Source organism: Urocitellus parryii, chromosome 6, assembly GCF_045843805.1.
Source record: "Urocitellus parryii isolate mUroPar1 chromosome 6, mUroPar1.hap1, whole genome shotgun sequence".
NCBI classification, from domain to species: domain Eukaryota; kingdom Metazoa; phylum Chordata; class Mammalia; order Rodentia; family Sciuridae; genus Urocitellus; species Urocitellus parryii.
Window position 1 is genome coordinate 119,276,936 of NC_135536.1, and position 20,377 is coordinate 119,297,312.

Genomic DNA, 20,377 nt, shown 5'->3' on the forward strand with positions numbered 1-20,377 from the left:
TGGGAGACAGATAATAGCTTCCAAGTGGCTACTTGCTCTCCTGAGCAGATGTTTTTTTGCTCTAAAGAAACTTCTGGACTATCAGCATGTATAAAGATTATACCTACATTTGTTGGACATATTTTTCCTAGAGTTAGATTACATCTTTGCTATTGAATTTTTAAATAATCTTGTTGTAGAGGAAACTGGTAATTATCTTACTTCATCCTAATTACAGAGTGATACAGAATGGTTAAGAGTACTTGTGCCATGATGGGTATGGTCTTCACACAGCTTTATGTTTCTTTTCCTCTGGGGGATGATACAGCTACAGAGAAGTAAACTGACTTGCTTAGAGTCTCCTAATGAATAATCAAACGAAAATTCCCTACTTGGGTCAGTTTTATATGCGCACTCCCTAATGAATCCGAAGTTAAATAGCAGTACTTGGGTAATTCTTACACTTTCCCACCTAGTATTTCAGAGCTGTGCTAACAGATGTGACAGTGCATCCTTCCTATTAGATAGGGAATTGAGAGAGACACAGGATCGTTAATACTCCCAGGGCCACTCTGCAAGTAGGTACAAAGCCAAATTATGACTTCAGAGGCAGTCAGGACCCCTAATTGGGTTTTGTTGCACTATTGGTAGGGATTATTGAGTCTGTTAGTGTCTTCCAGGCCTTTGTTAAAGTCATCCTGAGCATAGGAAGGCACCTGTGTGACAACTAAGAGCCATGGTGATGTGTACTGATTCATTGACCTGTCAAGTAGTCTCCAAGTACCACTGGCACAATTATTCACTCTCTTGAAAACACTTTATGTGAATGTCCTAATTAATACCTACTCTTATAAATGTCTCTATACCCAGTTTACAGAAAAATAATGGGAGACATGGACAGAGTAACATTGGTGGCAGAGCTGAAATTAAATTTGAGTTTCTAATATCTAGGCATGTCTTCAGACCTCTAGGCCATGGTCTCAGTAAGTGATCATTTAATATAACTGTAATAGAGTATTGATTAGAGTCATCGGTTGGTATTTAAAGGCTTAATTTTAGGACAAATAGTTTATTCTCATGTAGTATCTCTAGAACAATGATCTCTTAATATCAGAAAAAGTTTCACCTAAAAAACAAAATAACATTACCTATGGCACACTGATCAGTTCTCTACCAACATCTCTAATTTTCACAGGGTGAAATAACCTTAGGAATCAACTAGCTGGCTTTTCTGTGCATCTGGTACATGATTAAAGCTCCATTCTGTATCTAGGAAGATGTCCTGTTCATCTCTCTTCATTGTGGAAAGAGAATTCCCTAACCCCACTCACTTGTTCCACATTGGAACCTCTTCTGATTCCTTTTGCCAATGGTAGTACAGGCAAAAATTCTGCTGGATGGAATATGGATACAGATCTTGGTGACCTTCTCCAGTGCTTGCTTTCCCAAATGCCACCTAGTTTGATTTAGCCAGCACCCCTTACTGGGTGCTTTCTATAGTCCTCAGTCCCCTACGTGGGTGTTCTAAAAAGGAAGAGCCCTCAAATAGTAAAGTATCATGGATAATACAGGATGGAATAGTCTTTGAAGACTGAGTTTGGAATAGATGGGATTACTTGATGCTGAAAGATTGTGTCCTGGAAGATTTGAAAAAAGAGTGAAAACATTTATGTAGTCCCATTGAGAGGCCCCTGTAGACCTTTCTGGGTGGCCATGAAGATCTATGGATGCTGTGGAACAGAGGAAAGGCAGAGAAAAAGAGGCATTTCAGGAAGAGGTCCTTGGCAGAGTGGTTAGAAGGTATAGGCACTGTGGTTCCTCTTATAGCAGTTTTTAGTCACAGGGGTCTGTCCTTCATACTCACCTTTGTCCACTGTTGATAGAATAACTGAGACATTACTGCATGCTAGGACACCTACTGCTGGTATCTCAGATGTTTTTTCTTACTTTTAGAATGGTCTTCAGTCAGCCAGGACTTATAACAAAAATCACAAATGTCATGCTAGGCCAAATCCTCATTTCCTAACATTTTATGAGTGTGTTTAATCTTATTCTAAGAATAAACATCAAAAGGTTATGAATGGTTCCAAAGTCTTAACTCCATTATTCCCTCTTTGTTGTTGTTGTTGTTGCCCATTATGAATTTCCCATCAGCCTATTTAAATTATTTTATTTCCCCATTTCTGCTTATATCACTTCTGAGGAATGATGTTCCATTACTTTAAATGTTCCCGCTCACTTTTCATACATTGTTCCTTCTGTACTTATTGCCCTTTTCACTGTGGAAGAAGGAGGCAATGAAAAGTAGTTTTTTGGTGTGTAGTCCTGGGACCAGCTACATCAGAAGCTCCTGGGGCAGACAAATTCGTATTCCTTGGCCATGCTCCAGGGCTGTTAAATCTATTCCTAGAGGAGAGAGCTAAGAATCTCCATGTTAAATGAGCTTCCCAGGTAATTATCAGGATCCTTAAATTGTGATAACCATTGTCATAATAATTTAAAATATAGACTTTAAAGTTACCCAGACCTGAGTTTGAATCTTACTTATGCCACTTATTAGCTGCGTTTTGAACGAGTTAATTGAACTCCGCTTATCGGTTTCTTCATCTATAAACTAAGAAGCAGAATCTACAGCTCTTTAGAAGTCAGACTTCATTGTTCATCTGTAGTATTTGCATCTTGGCTCCACTAACTATTTGCTGCTTTATCCAAGGCAAGTGACTAAACCAATCTAGATAATAATTTCTTCATTTGTAAAACATAGATCATTACCTGCCTAGTAGGTTGTTATAAGACTTAACTGAATGTATGTAAAGAGTTTAGAAAAAGGAAAAGGATTGCCCCCAGGGCACCTTTGACAATGTCTGGTGCCATTTTTGGTTGTCATGACTGAGGATGCAGCCAGTAGTTCCAGTGTCTAGTGAATAAAGGCAAGAAATGCTGGTAATGCCCCACTATGTGTACAGCCCTCTACAACAAAGAATAATCTGGCCCAAAATGTCTATAGTACCACTTTTGAAAAACATGACTTTGAGCAGGCACATAATAAGCACTATGTAAGTTTTTACATATTACTCTCGCTATTATGGGAATAACAAGCCTCCCTTAGAGTGTTATTGTTAGAAGATACATGTGTAGGTATAACGCCTAGCACTCAGTAAATGTAGAGTAGTGGTGGAGGTGATTATTATTAGGAAGCCAAATATTTACAAACATTCTAAAACTGGAGCATTTTCTATTTAAAAAAAATTTTGCCTTGCAATGTAAATAATGACTTTTAGTTTGTTGGTTTGGGATTTTACAAAGGAGAACACATCTATTATCATTATTACCTCATATTTCAATCTCAGATACACTCTTTTCAAAGACATTTACTTCTTTGACTTCATAATTAAGCATTTATTAAGTCTCTACAATGTATGAAGCTTGCTTTATGGCACCTATGTGGTAGAAAAAACACAGGCATTAGAACTGATAGTATCAGGTCACATCTCTACACTATCTTCTAAGTACCAGGTGATCTTAGGCTATTTATTTAACTTCTTTCAATCTCACTTTCTCGTCTGTAAAATGAGAATAATTGCATCTACTTCTTGAGGTGTTTTTGTTTTTGTTTTTATGTGAGTAAAATGGAAAAGTGCACAACTTGTTCAGGATTGAGTAGGAGTATGTTCTGAGTATTTTAGGTCCCATTCCCTTTCTACATCCATTCCTTCACTCAAAGGATAGAGGAAGATAAAACTAGAGTGGGAAAAGGCGTGCTGACTTGCTTCTCCAGTGCTTTGGGGCATATAGGAAAAGTTCAGGACTCCTTTTTCTCCCCAGATTAGTCCCGTTGATAAGGGCTGTGGCTATTTTCTTCTAAGATTTTGCTTTTTCAAGAAATGTACATTGATATTTCACCACATTCTTCAGACTGAAAGAATGTGGTGAAATATCACCACATTCTAGGCTGAAATGGGATACTGAGGAGCTACGTCTACACCCCTCTGATTGAGAATGGCAACCTCTTTTTTTAAAATTAATTTATCTTTTCTGTTAATTTGCACAGATGTTATCTGACTTTGTATTTCACAGGATTTTAAAACTGTAATTTTTCTTAGTATTATAAGTATGACAGTGATTTACAGTGGCCTATATTTTTATCTACTTTACTGTCATGAAGTCTGGTGCCATGAAGACATTTTTTTTAATTTGCTATTCATGTCTGTTTTTTTAAAAAGTAGATCTAAGCAGTGTTAGAAAAATAGAGTCTATTCAAGACCTTGCACATGGCTGCCAGTCGTCCCCGTGCCAAGACCAAGCCACTTCATTCATATCAGGAAGGGCTACCTTTGTTTTTCTAGACTATGTTAGACATATTACCAGGAACTCATCAGATCTCAGTTAAAGGTTAATCTCAGTTCAGGATGAAAAGTTTGATGTTTTCATTTAAAGACTACAGAAGGCTTAGTAGAAAATTGGAGATGCTTGATAGTGATCAGTGGACACAACACTTTTCTACCTGAGAATGCCAATGATTGGAAAGTTTAGGAAAACCAAGCTGATAACCTGGAAACTGAGATAGGATTAAGAAATGTCACATTGGCAGGGGGTCCCAGAGGTAGAGAGACAAAAAGAGATAGGTGGGTTTTATTTATTTTTTTCCTCCCTTCCAATAGATTTCCGGCAGTGTGGGATTTGATAACTTTGAGCTCTCCCCTTTGTGTGTTGATGTAGATCCCATTTCTACAAAGGTCCATCATTCCCAGCAACCCCAGAAATATGCAGCTCAGGAGACCAGTAACAAAATCATGAAATTTTGTTTCTGATATACTTTGGTATGATTTTTGGGGAGAATGGAAGGTTTTAAAAGTCACAATTGTTTATTGATGGTCTTGGGCATGTATAGATAGGTGTAGCTCTGCTGAAGAGAGCTGGCAAATGGTAATCCCCAGTGGCACGTGCCTATAATCGCAACCACTCTGAGACTGAGACAGGAAGATCACAAGATCAAAGTCAGTCTAAGCAATTTAGCAAGATCCTTTCTCAAAATAAAAAATAAAAAGACATGGGGATGTAGCTCAATGAACCCCTGGGTACTAGAAAAAAAAAACTGCCCCAAGAGACAGATATTCTGTATAGAAATCTGCTTTCATTTACTGTCCCTTCTGAAGCTCAATCAAGGTGGTTGAATTTGAAGATAAAGTTGAACTGAAATTGTGGAAATATTTGGATGCATAAAAGTCTTTTTAATCTGTTCTAACGTGGAATTTTACTTGCCTTTTTAAAAAGTACATGCAGACATTTAACAGAATTTTTATAAAAATCTGTCTTAAACAAATTTACCAGGAAAAAAAAAAGGATTATTTCATTTGATGGTGCAATGATTAATCCTACCACCTGGGTAAGCCAAGTGAGCTTCCCACAGGAGATTGCTTCTGTAGCTTTGAATTATGTATGAATATTGCAGGCTGATGAGATATAACCTTCCAAGGGATTCATTTACATAACAGACAAATCTGTAAGAATGTTACTATTTTCTTTGAACACCTTACATTCTTTCCACATGTTCATAAAGGTGTTGTCTTTGTGGAGATTATTACATGGTTTTTAAGTGTCAGGTCAGACATACCAAATTGCAATTAAAAACTAGTCATTAAAATTGGTTGAAGAGTTTAAAGTACAGTCATCCCTCAGTATCTGCTGGGAATCAGTTCCAGAATCCCCCATGGATATCAAAATTCTTGGATTCTTGAGTCCCTTATGTAAAATAGTGTGGCATTTTACATATACCCTACCCCTTACCCTCTTGTAGACTTTAAATCATCTCTAGATTACTTATAATAATCTAATACAATGTAAATGCTGTATAAATAAAATTATGTTGTTTTGTTAATGTTTTCAATCTGAGGTTGGCTGAATTCGAAGATGTGGAACACAGGGATTTAGAGGGCTTCCTGTACAGTCAGTCAAATGTATTTTGTTTTTTATTATGAAAGCAAAATGATTGCTGAAGCCAGGCAAAGAGGAGGCTAAGTTAGGATTTAGGGTTTAAGTCAACCTGAAAATTAAGGACCTAGATATCAACACACTGTAGTGATTGCACCTTGCATTATAGGACTTCAACTTGAATTTAAATAGCAGAGCTATAAAAGCTTTAACTTCCTCTTCGTGGGCCACTTATCACTTAATAGATCTGTTTTATAGTAATGAGGATCAAATTGTACTTACTCTGGAAGATAAATATGGTTCTTTTGGTCATTATTTTAAGACATGTGCTAAAATATAGTCTATAAGAAATTCTTATAATTTTCATTTAAAGAATTTTTTACAATCTGACCCATGGATGAAATGTGTTCTCCATTTCTGCTTACTGGTGGTGTCAAGTTTGTTTAGAAGATCAAAGTAATAGGGAAACAAAACCCAATTCTGATTCCCATTTTGGTATTTTCTCCAGTATATTAAACATTTCCCAGTGAAATGGTGGTGTAACACTTTTTTAGAGATAAAGCCTGTGTCTGCTAAGTATCATTTTAGTATTTAGGTTTTTTGGGTTTATGTCTGAAGAGAAAACAAAGTCATTGGTCAAAAATTAAATTCCTTTATAAAATTAATATCCCTAATGATAACTTAATAGTAAGACTTTACTTTCTTTTCTCTATCTACAGTGTTTATACATGGGAACTAAGTCAACCTTCTGTGATGCTATTCTCAGTGCTTTTTCATTTCATAGTCTTAACATGTTACCATACCTAAGTATGAATTCTCAGAACCTCTCTCTCCCTTTTCCTGTTATTATTCTAATTGTACATAGAGCTGTTCTTCCTTCAAGCATTAGGACATGACATATCATTATGATGCATTTTAAAAAAATTTGTACTCCTGTTGGACATTGCTATAACTGTAAATGCAGATTAAACATTTTACCATCCATTTGCAAATCACATGATTTTATTTTTATCAACTTTTTGCATAGTTCTTTGTAGTTGACAATTACTTTAATTGGTGACTTAATATCCCAGTACATTTATTTAAAATATTTGTGTAAACACTGATCTTCATCTAGAATGTAGGCTCTGTTACCCTGATCCTCAAAGAGTTAATAAAACTAGCTTTCACTTTGCTTAGCTCCCTAGAGTAATTTGGCACGTTTCCCAGACCAAACCCCTAATGTAAAGGTCAAGGTGCAGTGGATGTTAAGGTGCAGAATTCAAACTCTTCCTATAGCCTGCCCAACTTGTAGCTCTGCAGAACACCGGGGACTCTTTGGTTCATCAAAGTTTCGGAACATGATTAACAGATTCAAGAAGACCCTGTGAAATTTTTCTTTAATGGGGAATTGTGTGAGTGAGTACAGTGGGTGAGTCTTTTATATTTCATGCTTTTTAGCATTTGTATTTTGCCAAGGCCTTCAGAGCACAGAGCTGTGTTACATACATGTGGGTGGAGCAGGCCCAGGGAATTCCTCATAGGCTAACAGCAGCTGCTCTTTCAGATATAGTTTCACAATAACTGAACTTCCTTGCAAATAGCCTATTGCTTGGGAAGAAAACAGACATGTGAGAAAGGAGTCATGACATCTGAAGATTTCACCAACCTTTTTGACAAATCCAAAGGAGAGCTTTCTTTTAGTAATAATCAGGAGGTTGGGGAAAGAATAAAAATGGTAAGAGCAAGATTGCAAAAATTAGGAACCCCAAAACAGCTTTTTAGGAAATCTCTAAAGCTGACACTAAAACTAGAAGAGAATCACTGGAGCTTTAACATTTCCTCTCAAAGGAGAGCTGGTATTTTTAAATCACTTACATTTATTGCTTTGAAATTAGAATGGGTTTAATATTGACTTGCCCAGCAAAGAACATTTACTCTCTCCTGAAGATCCTGATAACTACTCATGATATACAGTCTTGATGCTAAGTGATGCCTGAGAATGTCTTTTTCTTAATACTTTTATTTTATTTATTTATTTTTTTATGTCGTGCTGAGGATGGAACCCAGCGCCTCACACATGCTAGGCAAGAGCTCTACCACTGAGCCACAACCCCAGCCCCCTCTGAGAATGTCTTGAAGTGTCGCTTTGCTTTGTCTTTGCTAATGCATGGACAGTAGAGCCCCTTGTTAACCTTGATTTTATGGTGTTCCATATCATGAGATACCTGCTTTGTGTGGAGTCCTTTTAAAAAAAAAAAAAAATATATATATATATATATATATATATATATATATATATATTGTAGTTGGACACAATACTATTATTTTATTTATTTACTTTTATGTGGTGCTGAGGATTGAACCCAGTGCCTCGCACGTGCTAGGCAAGCGCTCTACCACTGAGCCACAATCCCAACCTTTTTTTGTGTTCATGACCTAAGGCAGCCCATTGAGAAGAGGCAGCATGCTTTCCCATGTAAGGCCTCCTTTACAGACTACCCTTGACTATGGTGGAGTGATTGCTTCTACCTCACCACTCTCCTATGAGCTGGATTCCATTATGGAACTTCCAGTTCATTGCCTGCTGCTGATGTAGAGAGACCTCTGGTTCTGCCAGCTTTGAAAGAAGACTTTTGAAGTTATATATCCAGCAGACTTCAAGGCTTATTTTTCTGTTCAGGCATAATTATAATTTTCATAATGAAATATATTGATAAGAAGGTACTCCTTGTCCTTCAGATCTGCTCCCTTAAATCTGTAGGTAATTTATGTTCTGATGATACATGGTCAACAAAGTACCTCTTTTAAAGAAACTTATAAATGTCAACATCACTCTTGCCAATGGAAAATCCAGAAGTAACATTTACTAATACACAAGATGTTTCTTTTCCTTCTTTCTCTTTGCTCACAAAGAAACAAGAATAAGAGCTAATGAGTGTGATAGTCTAGGAATATATTTTCAGAAACCCAGAAACCTTTGAAGATGCCTGATTTTTATTGACCAGCCCATTGAGACTATTTTAACTGGACCAGTTTTCTGCACCAGCTTTTCATGCCAGCTTGATCCTCTTGTATTCATAGCAATGGAACTGGCACAGTTCTGGCATTTGGAGAGTGGGAAGAATGGGAAGAGGTAGCTATATAAGTAAATGAGCAAGCAATGATAAGACAAGAGTGGTCATACTGATTTGTGGCCAGAAGATGCTTCAGATTCATTTTAATAAATGAGCTTATCTAGAATGCAGAACTTTCTTCTCTGTCTGCCTTTCCTGCTGCATGCATATAAGCAAAAGGTAATGCTTCTATCCTCCTAACAAAAAGACCTTCCTGGCTTCAGTTTACCTACCAAAACAGTTGCTTCAACTCCTTATTTGCATAGTCTAATTTCAACTTTATCCCTGGTGCTTTATTAAGTACTTGAGTAAATACTTTAGTGTATACCATATCCTAAGTAAAGAAAATATTATGAAGTATTTGTTATTTACCATAGTATTAGCATACTATCATATAGATAATAAATATAGTATAGTAAATAGGCTAAGTGTTTTACTACATATGTCAGTATAATTTTCTTTAACCAAATAAGTTCTGCCTCATCATTGCTACCTCCTGCCTTTAAGAATTATTCTACTCCTTGGGGCTGGGATTTTGGCTCAGTGGTAAAGCGCTCAAGTCGCACATGCAAGATCCTGGGTTTGATCCTCAGTACCACATAAAAATAAATGAATAAAATAAAAATAAAGGTATTGTGTTCAACTACAACTAAAAAAAATAGACATTTTTTTAAAGTTATTCTATTCCTTGACTGTTATTATGGAGTTTCTCTGAGTTTACCATATCTTCTCTACCAAAATGGATTCTCAATATGTATGAATCATGATAAATAAAGTAATAGACAGGATGTAGCACTTTTCTGTGTATTCAAACAAGTATATTGGAGCTTATGACCCATTGTTGTGACTGTAGGACTAGTTATTTACATTTATGGGAAGTATATGTAAATTTTAACAGAACTTTTTTTTAGAAGCAGTACAATTCTTTTTAAAATTTTTATGTGGTGCTGAAGATCAAATCTGGTACCTCACACATGCGAGGCAAGTGCTCTACCACTGAGTCACAACCCCAACTCTTTTTTTTGTGTGTGTGTGTGTGTGTGTGTGGTGCTGGGGATTGAACTGAGGGCCTTGCGCATTCAGGGCAAGCACTCTACCAACTGTGTCCCCAGCCCACCCCAGCTCTTAACAGAACTTTTGAGTACCAGTGTGACAGGTACTCTGATTTGTTTCAGTCACGTGACCCATGAAGTGACAGAAGAATTTTCTCCACGGGATCCAAGAACTGTTGTTGTCAAACAAGATGTCGGGGGCGGCATCTCAGTCACACCAGCACCGCCCACCCCTGACCTGGAAAGGGAAGAAGAAAAAGAAGATACTTCAGATCCTGTGGACCTGAACCCCTGTAGTGCAACATACAGCAACTTAGGTAAGTACAAATCACATAATTTAAACTTTGCCTTTTTATGTACTAGACAAATGTTCTATTTTCATGGAGAGATTATTTTTATTGCTCCATGAAGCAAAAATTGGACCATTGGAGTTATAAATTTTAACTCACATCTGATAAAAAAAAAAAAAAAAAAAACTTCTAGGATTTACCAGGCTTGTCTTATACACCCACTAACATGAATCCTGTGCCATAAGCTAAAGATAAAGATACTAACATGGTCCTTGCCTTGAGGCATTGACATGGGACAAAGAAGTGAACTTATTAATGAATTTGGTATAATGTGGTAAATACAATTACAGAGATACATATAGGATATGTTTTATATTACATGGAGAAGTATGTCAAAAGATGCCTTCCTGGAGATAATTCTTGAACTGATTTAACTGATTTAAAGGAACAAAATATTCCAACCCAGAGGCAATTATATAAGCAAAACCATAGAGATGCAAAATAGTTGGGTGCCTATGGGTTCCACAACCATTTAGTGTTGTTGAAATGTGAGGTGAAGAGTTAGATAATATCATGCCTGTCCAAAACCTTTAATGTTTTGCTGTTTGTGATAATGAACCATCAAAGGGTTTTAAACAGAGGTCTAATATGACTAGATTTGTGTTTTAAAACATCTTCTCTGAAATCTGCTCTATGTGAATGTATTCTGTGATAGCAGGAAAGCTGGTAGTGAGATACTATTGCAGAACCACAGAAAGAGATGAAAAAAGGAGGCCTCAACTGAGATAGTTGCAAAAGGAATGGTGAACAGACCTGAGAGATACTTAAGCAGTCATTCTCATATATATATATACACACACACACATACATACATGCACGTACACACACGTATATATATACACATATATATGTGTGTACAGACACTATATACATATATATATATATGTACATATGTATATATAAAAGATTGAATGATATGAAGAGTGGTGTATGGTGTATCTAAGGTTTCTGGCTTAAATCAAGCTGACTGGAGGAAAGTAAGATCCCTGTCATTGAAGGTATTCAGGCAGAGGCTGATGGGCTATTTCAGAATTGCTATGAAGAAGAATGCTGTACTACAAGAGAGCTGAGCTCAATTATTCAGAGTTCCTGCCAATGCAAAGATTCTGCAATTCTCTGATCCTCTTCACTCTTCTTCCTTGAATGCCCAGTAAGTTCTGATCTGTCTCCCCTGAGTGTCACACCATTCCCTTCCTTCTGAAAAACAAAGCCCAGGGCAGGATAAGGATTGCACTGTGCTCTTTCAGAAGAGAGGTGAGTAGCATGGATTATTATATACAGAGCACTAGCAAGATTCTTAAGAAGCACTGACCAATCATTAAACCCTGTTTGAAAACAGCTGTCATATGTCATTGAAGCATTCTTCTATAAGTTTCTCATCTCCTTTCTTCTTTGTCTTTTTCCTCCATCAGGTTATTTTAAGGAAAAATCATTTGGAGATCAGCTAGTGTTCTTGGAAGTAAGGTAGTCCTAAAGAAGGCCAAAATATTGAACCAATATTATAGGATAAATATTCTATTTTTTTTATTGGTTGTTCAAAACATTACAAAGCTCTTGACATATCATATTTTCATACATTAGATTCAAGTGGGTTATGAACTCCCATTTTTACCCCAAATACAGATTGCAGAATCACATTGGTTACACATCCACATTTTTACATAATGCCAAATTAGTAACTGTTGTATTCTGCTACCTTTCCTATCCTCTACTATCCCCCCTCCCCTCCCCTCCCATCTTCTCTCTCTACCCCATCTACTGTAATTAATTTCTCTCCTTGTTTATTTTCCCATTCCCCTTATATGTAATTTTGTATAACAATGGGGATCTCCTTCCATTTCCATGCAATTTCCCTTTTCTCTCCCTGTCCCTCTCACCTCATGTCTGTGTTTAATGTTAATCATTTCCTCCTGCTCTCCCTCCCTGCTCTCTTCTTAGTTGTTCTCATTACATCAAATAAGACATTTGGCATTTGTTTTTTAGGGATTGGCTAGCTTCACTTAGCATAATCTGCTCTAGTGCCATCCATTTCCCTGCAAATTCCATGATTTTGTCATTTTTTAGTGCTGCATAATACTCCATGGTGTATAAATGCCAAATTTTTTTTATCCATTCATCTATTGAAGGGTGTCTGGGTTGGTTCCACAGTCTAGCTATTGTGAATTGTGCTGCTATGAACATCGATGTGGCAGTATCCCTGTAGTAAGCTCTTTTAAGATCTTCAGAGAATAGTCCAAGAAGGGCAATAGCTGGGTCAAATGGTGGTTCCATTCCCAGCTTTCCCAGGAATCTCCATACTGCTTTCCAAATTGGCCGCACCAATTTGCAGTCCCACCAGCAATGTACAAGAGTACCCTTTTCCCCACATCCTCGCCAGCACTTGTTGTTGTTTGACTTCATAATGGCTGCCAATCTTACTGGAGTGAGATGGTATCTTAGGGTGGTTTTGATTTGCATTTCTCTGACTGCTAGAGATGGTGAGCATTTTTTCATGTACTTGTTGATTGATTGTATGTCCTCCTCTGAGAAGTGTCTGTTCAGGTCCTTGGCCCATTGGTTGATTGGGTTATTTGTTATCTTATTGTCTAATTTTTTGAGTTCTTTGTATACTCTGGAAATTAGGGCTCTATCTGAAGTGTGAGGAGTAAAAATTTGTTCCCGTGATGTAGGCTCCCTATTTACCTATCTTATTGTTTCTCCTGCTGAGAAAAAACTTTTTAGTTTAAGTAAGTCCCATTTGTTGATTCTTGTTATCAATTCTTGTGCTATGGGCGTCCTATTAAGGAATTTGGAGCCCGACCCCACAATATGTAGATCGGAGCCAACTTTTTCTTCTATCAGACGCAGAGTCTCTGATTTGATATCAAGCTCCTTGATCCATTTTGAGTTAACTTTTGTGCATGGCGAGAGGAGGGATTCAGTTTCATTTTGTTGCATATGGATTTCCAGTTTTCCCAACACCATTTGTTGAAGATGCTATCCTTCCTCCATTGCATGCTTTTAGCCCCTTTATCAAATATAAGATAGTTGTAACTTTGTGGATTAGTCACTGTGTCCTCTTGTCCTCTATTCTGTACCATTGGTCCACCCGCCTGTTTTGGTACCAGTACCATGCTGTTTTGTTACTATTGCTCTGTAATATAGTTTGAAATCTGGTATCGCTATACCGCCTGATTCACACTTCCTGCTTAGAATTGCTTTTGCTATTCTGGTCTTTCATTTTTCCATATGAATTTCATGATTGCTTTATCTATTTCTACAAGAAATGCCGTTGGGATTTTGATTGTCATTGCATTAAACCTATAGAGAACTTTTGATAGTATCACCATTTTGATGATGTTAGTTCTGCCTATCCATGAACAGGGTATATTTTTTCCATTTTCTAAGATCTTCTTCTACTTCTCTCTTTAGGGTTCTGTAGTTTTCATTGTATAAATCTTTCACCTCTTTTGTTAGGTTGATTCCCAAGTATTTTATTTTTTTTTGAGGATATTGTGAATGGAGTGGTTTTCCTCATTTCCATTTCAGAAGTTTTGTCGCTGATATACAGAAATGCCTTTGATTTATGCGTGTTGATTTTATATCCTGCCACTTTGCTGAATTCATTTATTAGTTCTAGTAGTTTTTTTGTAGACCCTTTTGGGTCTTCTAGGTATAGAATCATGTCAACCGCAAATAGTGATAATTTAAGTTTTCCTATTTTTATGCCTTTAATTTCTTTCATCTGTCTAATTGCTCTGGCCAGTGTTTCAAGAACTATATTGAATAGAAGTGGTGATAGAGGGCATCCCTGTCTTGTTCCAGATTTTAGAGGGAATGCCTGCAATTTTTCTCCATTCAGAATGATGCTAGCCTGAGGCTTAGCATAGATAGCTTTTACAATGTTGAGGTAAGTTCCTGTTATCCCTAGTTTTTCTAGTGTTTTGAACATAAAGGGATGCTGTACTTTGTCAAATGCTTTTTCTGCGTCTATCGAGATGATCATATGGTTTTTATCTTTAAGTCTATTGATGTGGTGAATAACATTTATTGATTTCCGTATATTGAACCAGCCTTGCATCCCAGGGATGAATCCTACTTGATCGTGGTGCACAATTTTCTTGGTGTGTTTTTGTATCCGATTCGCTAGAATTTTATTGAGGATTTTTGCATCTAGGTTCATTAGAGATGTTGGTCTGTAGTTTTCTTTCTTTGAGGTGTCTTTGTCTGGTTTCGGAATCAGGGTGATGTTGGCCTCACAGAATGAATTTGTAAGAGCTCCCTCTTTTTCTATTTCCTGAAATAACTTGAAAAGTATTGGTATTAATTCTTCTTTGAAGGTTTTGTAAAACTCCGCTGTATACCCATCTGGTCCTGGGCTTTTCTTGGTTGGTAGTCTTTTGATTGCTTCTTCAATTTCATACATTGATATTGGTCTGTTCAAATTGTGTGTATCCTCCTGACTCAGTCTGGGCAAATCATATGACTTAAGAAATTTATCGATGTCTTCACTATATTCTATTTTATTGGAATATAGGTTTTCAAAATAATTTCTAATTGTCTTCTGTATTTCTGTAGCATCTGTTGTGATATTGCCTTTTTCATCCCGTATGTTAGTAATTTGAGTTCTCTCTCTTCTTCTCTTCGTTAGCATGGCTAAGGGTCTGTCGATCTTATATATTTTTTCAAAGAACCAACTTTTAGTTTTGTTAATTTTTTCAATAGTTTCTTTTGTTTCAATTTCATTGATTTCCGCTCTGATTTTAATTATGTCTTGCCTTCTGCTACATTTGCTGTTGTTTTGCTCTTCCTTTTCTAGGGCTTTGAGATGAAGTGTCAGCTCATTTATTTGTTGGTTTTTTCTTTTTTTTTTGAGGAATGACCTCCAGGTGATGAATTTCCCTCTTAAAACTGCTTTCATTGTGTCCCATAGATTCCGGTATGTTGTGTCTGTATTTTCATTTATCTCTTAAGAATTTTTTGATTTCCTCCTTTATGTCTTCTGTAACCCACTGATCATTCAGTAACATATTGTTCATTTTCCATGTGATGTAGGATTTTTCCTTCCTTCTTTTATCATTGTTTTCCAGTTTCATTCCATTATGATCAGATAAAATGCATGGTATTATCTCCACCCCTTTATATTTACTAAGGGTTGCCCTATGGCATAATAGATGGTCTATTTTTGAGAAGGATCCATGTGCTGCTGAGAAAAAAGTATATCCACTTGATGATGGTTGATATATTCTATATATGTCAGTTAAGTCTAGGTTATTGATTGTGATATTGAGTTCTATAGTTTCTTTATTCAACTTTTGTTTGGAGGATCTGTCCAATGGTGAGTGAGGTGTGTTGAAGTCACCCATAATTATTGTGTTGTGGTCTATTTGATTCTTGAATTTGAGGAAAATTTGTTTTTTGAACGTTGCAGCACCATTATTTGGTGCATAAATATTGATAATTTTTATGTCTTGTTGGTGAATGGTTCCTTTTAAAAGTATATAATGTCCTTCCTTATCCCTTTTGATTAACTTAGTCGTGAAGTCGATTTTATTCAATATGAGGATGGTCACCCCTGCTTGCTTACGAGGACCGTGTGCGTGGTATATTTTTTCCCAACCTTTCACCTTCAGCCTGTGTATGTCTTTTCCAATAAGATGTGTCTCCTGGAGGCAGCATATTGTTGGATTTGTTTTTTTTATCCATGTTATCAGCCTGTGTCGCTTTATTGGAGAGTTAAGCCATTAACGTTTAGAGTTACTATTGATATATGGTTTGTACTTCCAGCCATATTTGATTATTTCTCTTTTTTTTTTAATTTAGTTTGTTTCTCCATGATTAGCTTTCCCCCCGCCCTCTGTCTTTACTGAGGCACTTCCCACTGATGGTTTTGGTTATTGTTTTTCATTTCTTCCTCATGTAGTGTTTTGCTCAAGATGCTTTGCAATGCTTGTTTTCTGACTGCAAATTCTTTTAACTTTTGTTTATCATGAAAGATTTTTATTTCGTTGTCGTTTCTGAAGCTTAATTTTGCTGGATACAATTTTCTCTTTGTTCTGTATATTGGATATCTTCATAACAATGTGTCTTGGCTTTGGTCTACTGTGATTTTGTATACTCGGTGTCCTGTATGCATCTACAATTTGTATATCCGTTTCCTTTTTTATTTCTGGAAAGTTTTCTGTAATTATTTCATTCAGCAGGTTACTCATTCCCTTGGTTTGAATCTCTATACCTTCCTCTATCCCGATGACTCTTAAGTTTGGTTTTTTTTATGTTATCCCATATCTATTGGATGTTTTTCTCATTTTTTACCAGCCTTTCTGAGTTGGCTAGACTCTTTTCAAGATGATATATTTTTGTCTTCATTATCTGACGTTCTGACTTCTACTTGCTCCACTCTGTTAGTGATACTCTCATTTGAGTTTTTAATTTGGTTTATAGTTTCCTTCATTTCTATAATTATTGTTTGATTTTTTTATAATCTCTATCTCCTGATAAAGATGCTTAACTTCTTCTTTTATCTGTTTATGTAATTCATTTTCAATGAGTTCTTTCACTGTTTGAATTTGCTGTCTCATATCCTCTTTAAGGTTCCATTCCATCTGTCTAAGGTATTCCTTGAGTTCTTTATTTGACCATTTTTCTGATGATTTTAGGTCCTCCTGAATATTTAGGCTGTCCTGCATTGTTTGTACTCCTTTTCTTCCTTGCTTTTTCATGCTGCTCATGTTACTTCTTGTTCTGTTTGACTGCTGAGTTACTGTTTACTCCTATAAATTTATTTGATGCTTGGGAGGAAAGGTATTAGAAGGGAAGGGAAGAAGTCACTAAAGAGAATGAGTGTAAGCAGGTAGAATTCAAGCAAGGGGGAATAAGAAAATTGAAAAGACAAAAGAAAAAATAGAAAAGAAAAAAGAAAAAAAAATTTAAAAAATAAAGAAAATAAAACTTTAAATTTAAAAACAACAAAAAATTGAAAATAAAAAAAAACCCAAATTAAAAAAAATTAATAAATGCAGTCTTAGAGTTTGATTAACTTCTCTTCCAGTAGTTGGAGCTGTGCCCACTGGGCCAAGCTTCTCCTCTCAATACATGGGAACCAATCACTGTGCAGCAGCTCCTCCTCCCAGACTGGGCGGGTCTCCAGTCCTGAGTGCCTAGGGCCTTCTCTTGTGTCTAGTCACTTCCCCACTTTTCCTCAAGCCAGGCCCCGCTCACCGGTGACGCTCACCACAATACTGGCTACACTCCAGGTCTGCTGCTCCCAGGATCCCTGTTTTCATGAACTACTGGGCACACTCTCCCTGTTTGCCAATCCCTCAGACCCTACGTTTGTGGAGCTTGGGGCTGAGAACCCTCCACGAATTTTTCTTGCCCTCTGGTTGCCACGCCCCCGGTAGCTGGTGCTAGAGACCTTAGTTGTCAGCACTGGTGGGATGGGTAGTCGGGAGTTCCGAGCCGCGGGTCCCGCACCACTCCTGATTCCCTTGGTCTGGCTATCGCGCTCACGGGAGAGCTGGGAGGGGCCCTTAAGGTTTCCCCGCTGTGTGGAGAGGGAAGGCTAGGGGATTACACACCTGTTGCCGCTGGTTTCAATGAAGTTATCTCCGCCGCCGCACACTGGTGACATCAGTTGTCTGCCATGGAGGTATCTCATGCAAATGGTGACAGTTCGTTCCCTTTGCCGGGTGACCAATGCAACAGGTGGGTCCTGACTGTCTCTTCCAAGCCCCATTTCAATCCTGTGGCCACTGCCTATGAAGGCTCAGTTGGCATTAACCTCCGTAGGATCAGAAGGGCCGACCAGTTGTTTTATCGGGATCATTTAGTGCTGAGTCACAGCAGTTTGTCTGGGAGAAGCAGGCAAACGGAAGCTTGAATTCAGCCGATCCAGGCTCGGTGTGTGTTCTGAGAGGCCCAGACTGTTCGCCCCAGATCCACGTCAGCTCAGCATTGTCTAGTGATCCTGAGCAAATAGCATTTAGACGATTTACAACTCCCTATGCCCACGCAGCTGAAGATGTCAGAGACTTGATCTCTCCGCGCCCGCCGCCATGTTGGATCTAGGATTAATATTCTAATATCTCCTTTTGTGAAACTCAGTCATACCAACTCATATCCTGTAAGGAAAAGACTTCCATTATAAAGTACCAGAAACCTTATATAATTTGAGAGTAGGGTAAAATATATTACAGTTTTCCCAAGCAACTGTTCTGGTTACCATTTTCCAGTTTGAATAGATTATTTTAGTCAAATAGCTTATTGAACTTTTCCCATTCTTTTATATTTTATGAAACATATTATAAGATGAAAGTTTTATTGTTTTCTTACTATATGTCCTCAGCATAATATATTAGGAATTATATTCTAGATATTCTTACTATACCAAAACTTCTTTTATGATGTTCTTAGGAAAATATAGACTTCTTATTAATTGTGAGATATTTTATGGGATCTTTATTTAAATTTTCATTAACCATAATTAGTTTAAAATGATTATTTTATCTCATTGTCTTTTCAAAGACAGGTTGAAAAAAATAGAGCATTATTTCCAAGAGTATTCTCAGTACCTTATATATATTATCTCATCCAATCCTCACAATTACCTAGAATTATTGTCCTCATCTTTCAGAAGTAGAAAATGAAGCATAGAACCTTCAAGTCACAAAACCAGTAAGGACTGAACCAAGATTGGAACCTCGTTGGTTAGAGCCACTAGACTATAATACTCTTTTTTTCTAATTTTTTTCACAATACCTTTATTTATTTACTCATTTGTATGTGGTGCTGAGGACCAAACCCAAGGTCTCACACATGCTAGGCAAGCACTCTACTGCTGAGCTATAGCCCCAGCCCTAAAATACTCTTAATAAGTAAATTCACATAAAGGACTGAAGGGGCTATGATGGGTTTATTTTTTTTAAAGTCATCTTTCAGCCACTAAATTTAAGATTTTAAGAAACAGCCAGGCACAGTGGCACACACCTGTAATCCTAGCAGCTTGGGAGGCTAAGGCAAAAGGATCACAAGTTCAGAGCCAGCCTCCACAACTTAGGAAAACCTTGTCTCAAAATAAAAAACAAAAAATGACTGGGGATGTAGTTCAATGGTTAAGCATCCCTGGGTTCAATCCCTTTTACCAAAAATAAAAAATACAAAAGATTTTTAAAAAAACAATTATGGTTACTTAGGGTGCAAAATTATAAGGTTATAGATACCCTACCAAAAAGGTAGTTTTCTTTCTACCTGTTATTTTACTTTTTAAAGTATGTGATGCCCATAAAATGTTAAGTGCCTAAGTAGTTATATACTTAAACACATAGTTAGTTGCTTCTTTGAAAAGGCAATGGATAGGGTTCACTCCCTCAGTTCTACAAGCTGAGAGTTTTTTGTTTTTTAATTTGTTGTTGTTTTTCCTAAGTACTTGCCATGGCATTTGGAACTTGCCTTTTGTAATACTTTCAACAAATCATTTGCATGCAGTTTTAAACCACCCCTTTAGAGTACATTTTTATAATTTTAAAGCTCTGGTAACTTTTTTTTAAATGTATGTGTTTGGAGGAAGGGGCCACGGAGATGCCTCTCTAGGATACACCCCCAATGACCCACCTTCTCCAGCCATACCCCACCTGACTATAGTAACCACCCATTTCATTCAAACTAGGATGGACTGATTAGGTTACAGGTCTCATAATCCAGTCATTTTACCTCTGCTCATTCTTCCATTAACACAGGACCTTTGGGGTGTACCAAACATTTAAACCATAACACTGAGAAAATCCCCACCTACATTCTGCACGTGGACCATCACAATGGCAGACCTTTTGCCACACCAATTGAGTCTGAAAGCCTGATTAACAGGCGTGAGATGAAAAGAAAAATAAACAGCATTTCATGAAGCCAAAAAAAATTTTTTTGATGTGTTTAAAAACTGAAAGGAATCAAAAACTTCTCATTGTAATAGTTGTAGATCCTTTCACATATTCCA

General features: G+C 37.0%; 1 protein-coding gene across 1 annotated transcript in view; it reads left to right on the top strand.

Moving 5' to 3' along the window:
• Peak1 (pseudopodium enriched atypical kinase 1) overlaps positions 1–20,377 on the top strand; it is a 300,160-nt gene that overhangs the window by 228,582 nt on the left and 51,201 nt on the right. The window contains exon 8 of the mRNA XM_077799587.1: positions 10,181–10,374. Within this exon, the coding sequence (XP_077655713.1) occupies positions 10,181–10,374 (194 nt within the window). The remainder of the gene's footprint in view (positions 1–10,180; positions 10,375–20,377) is intronic.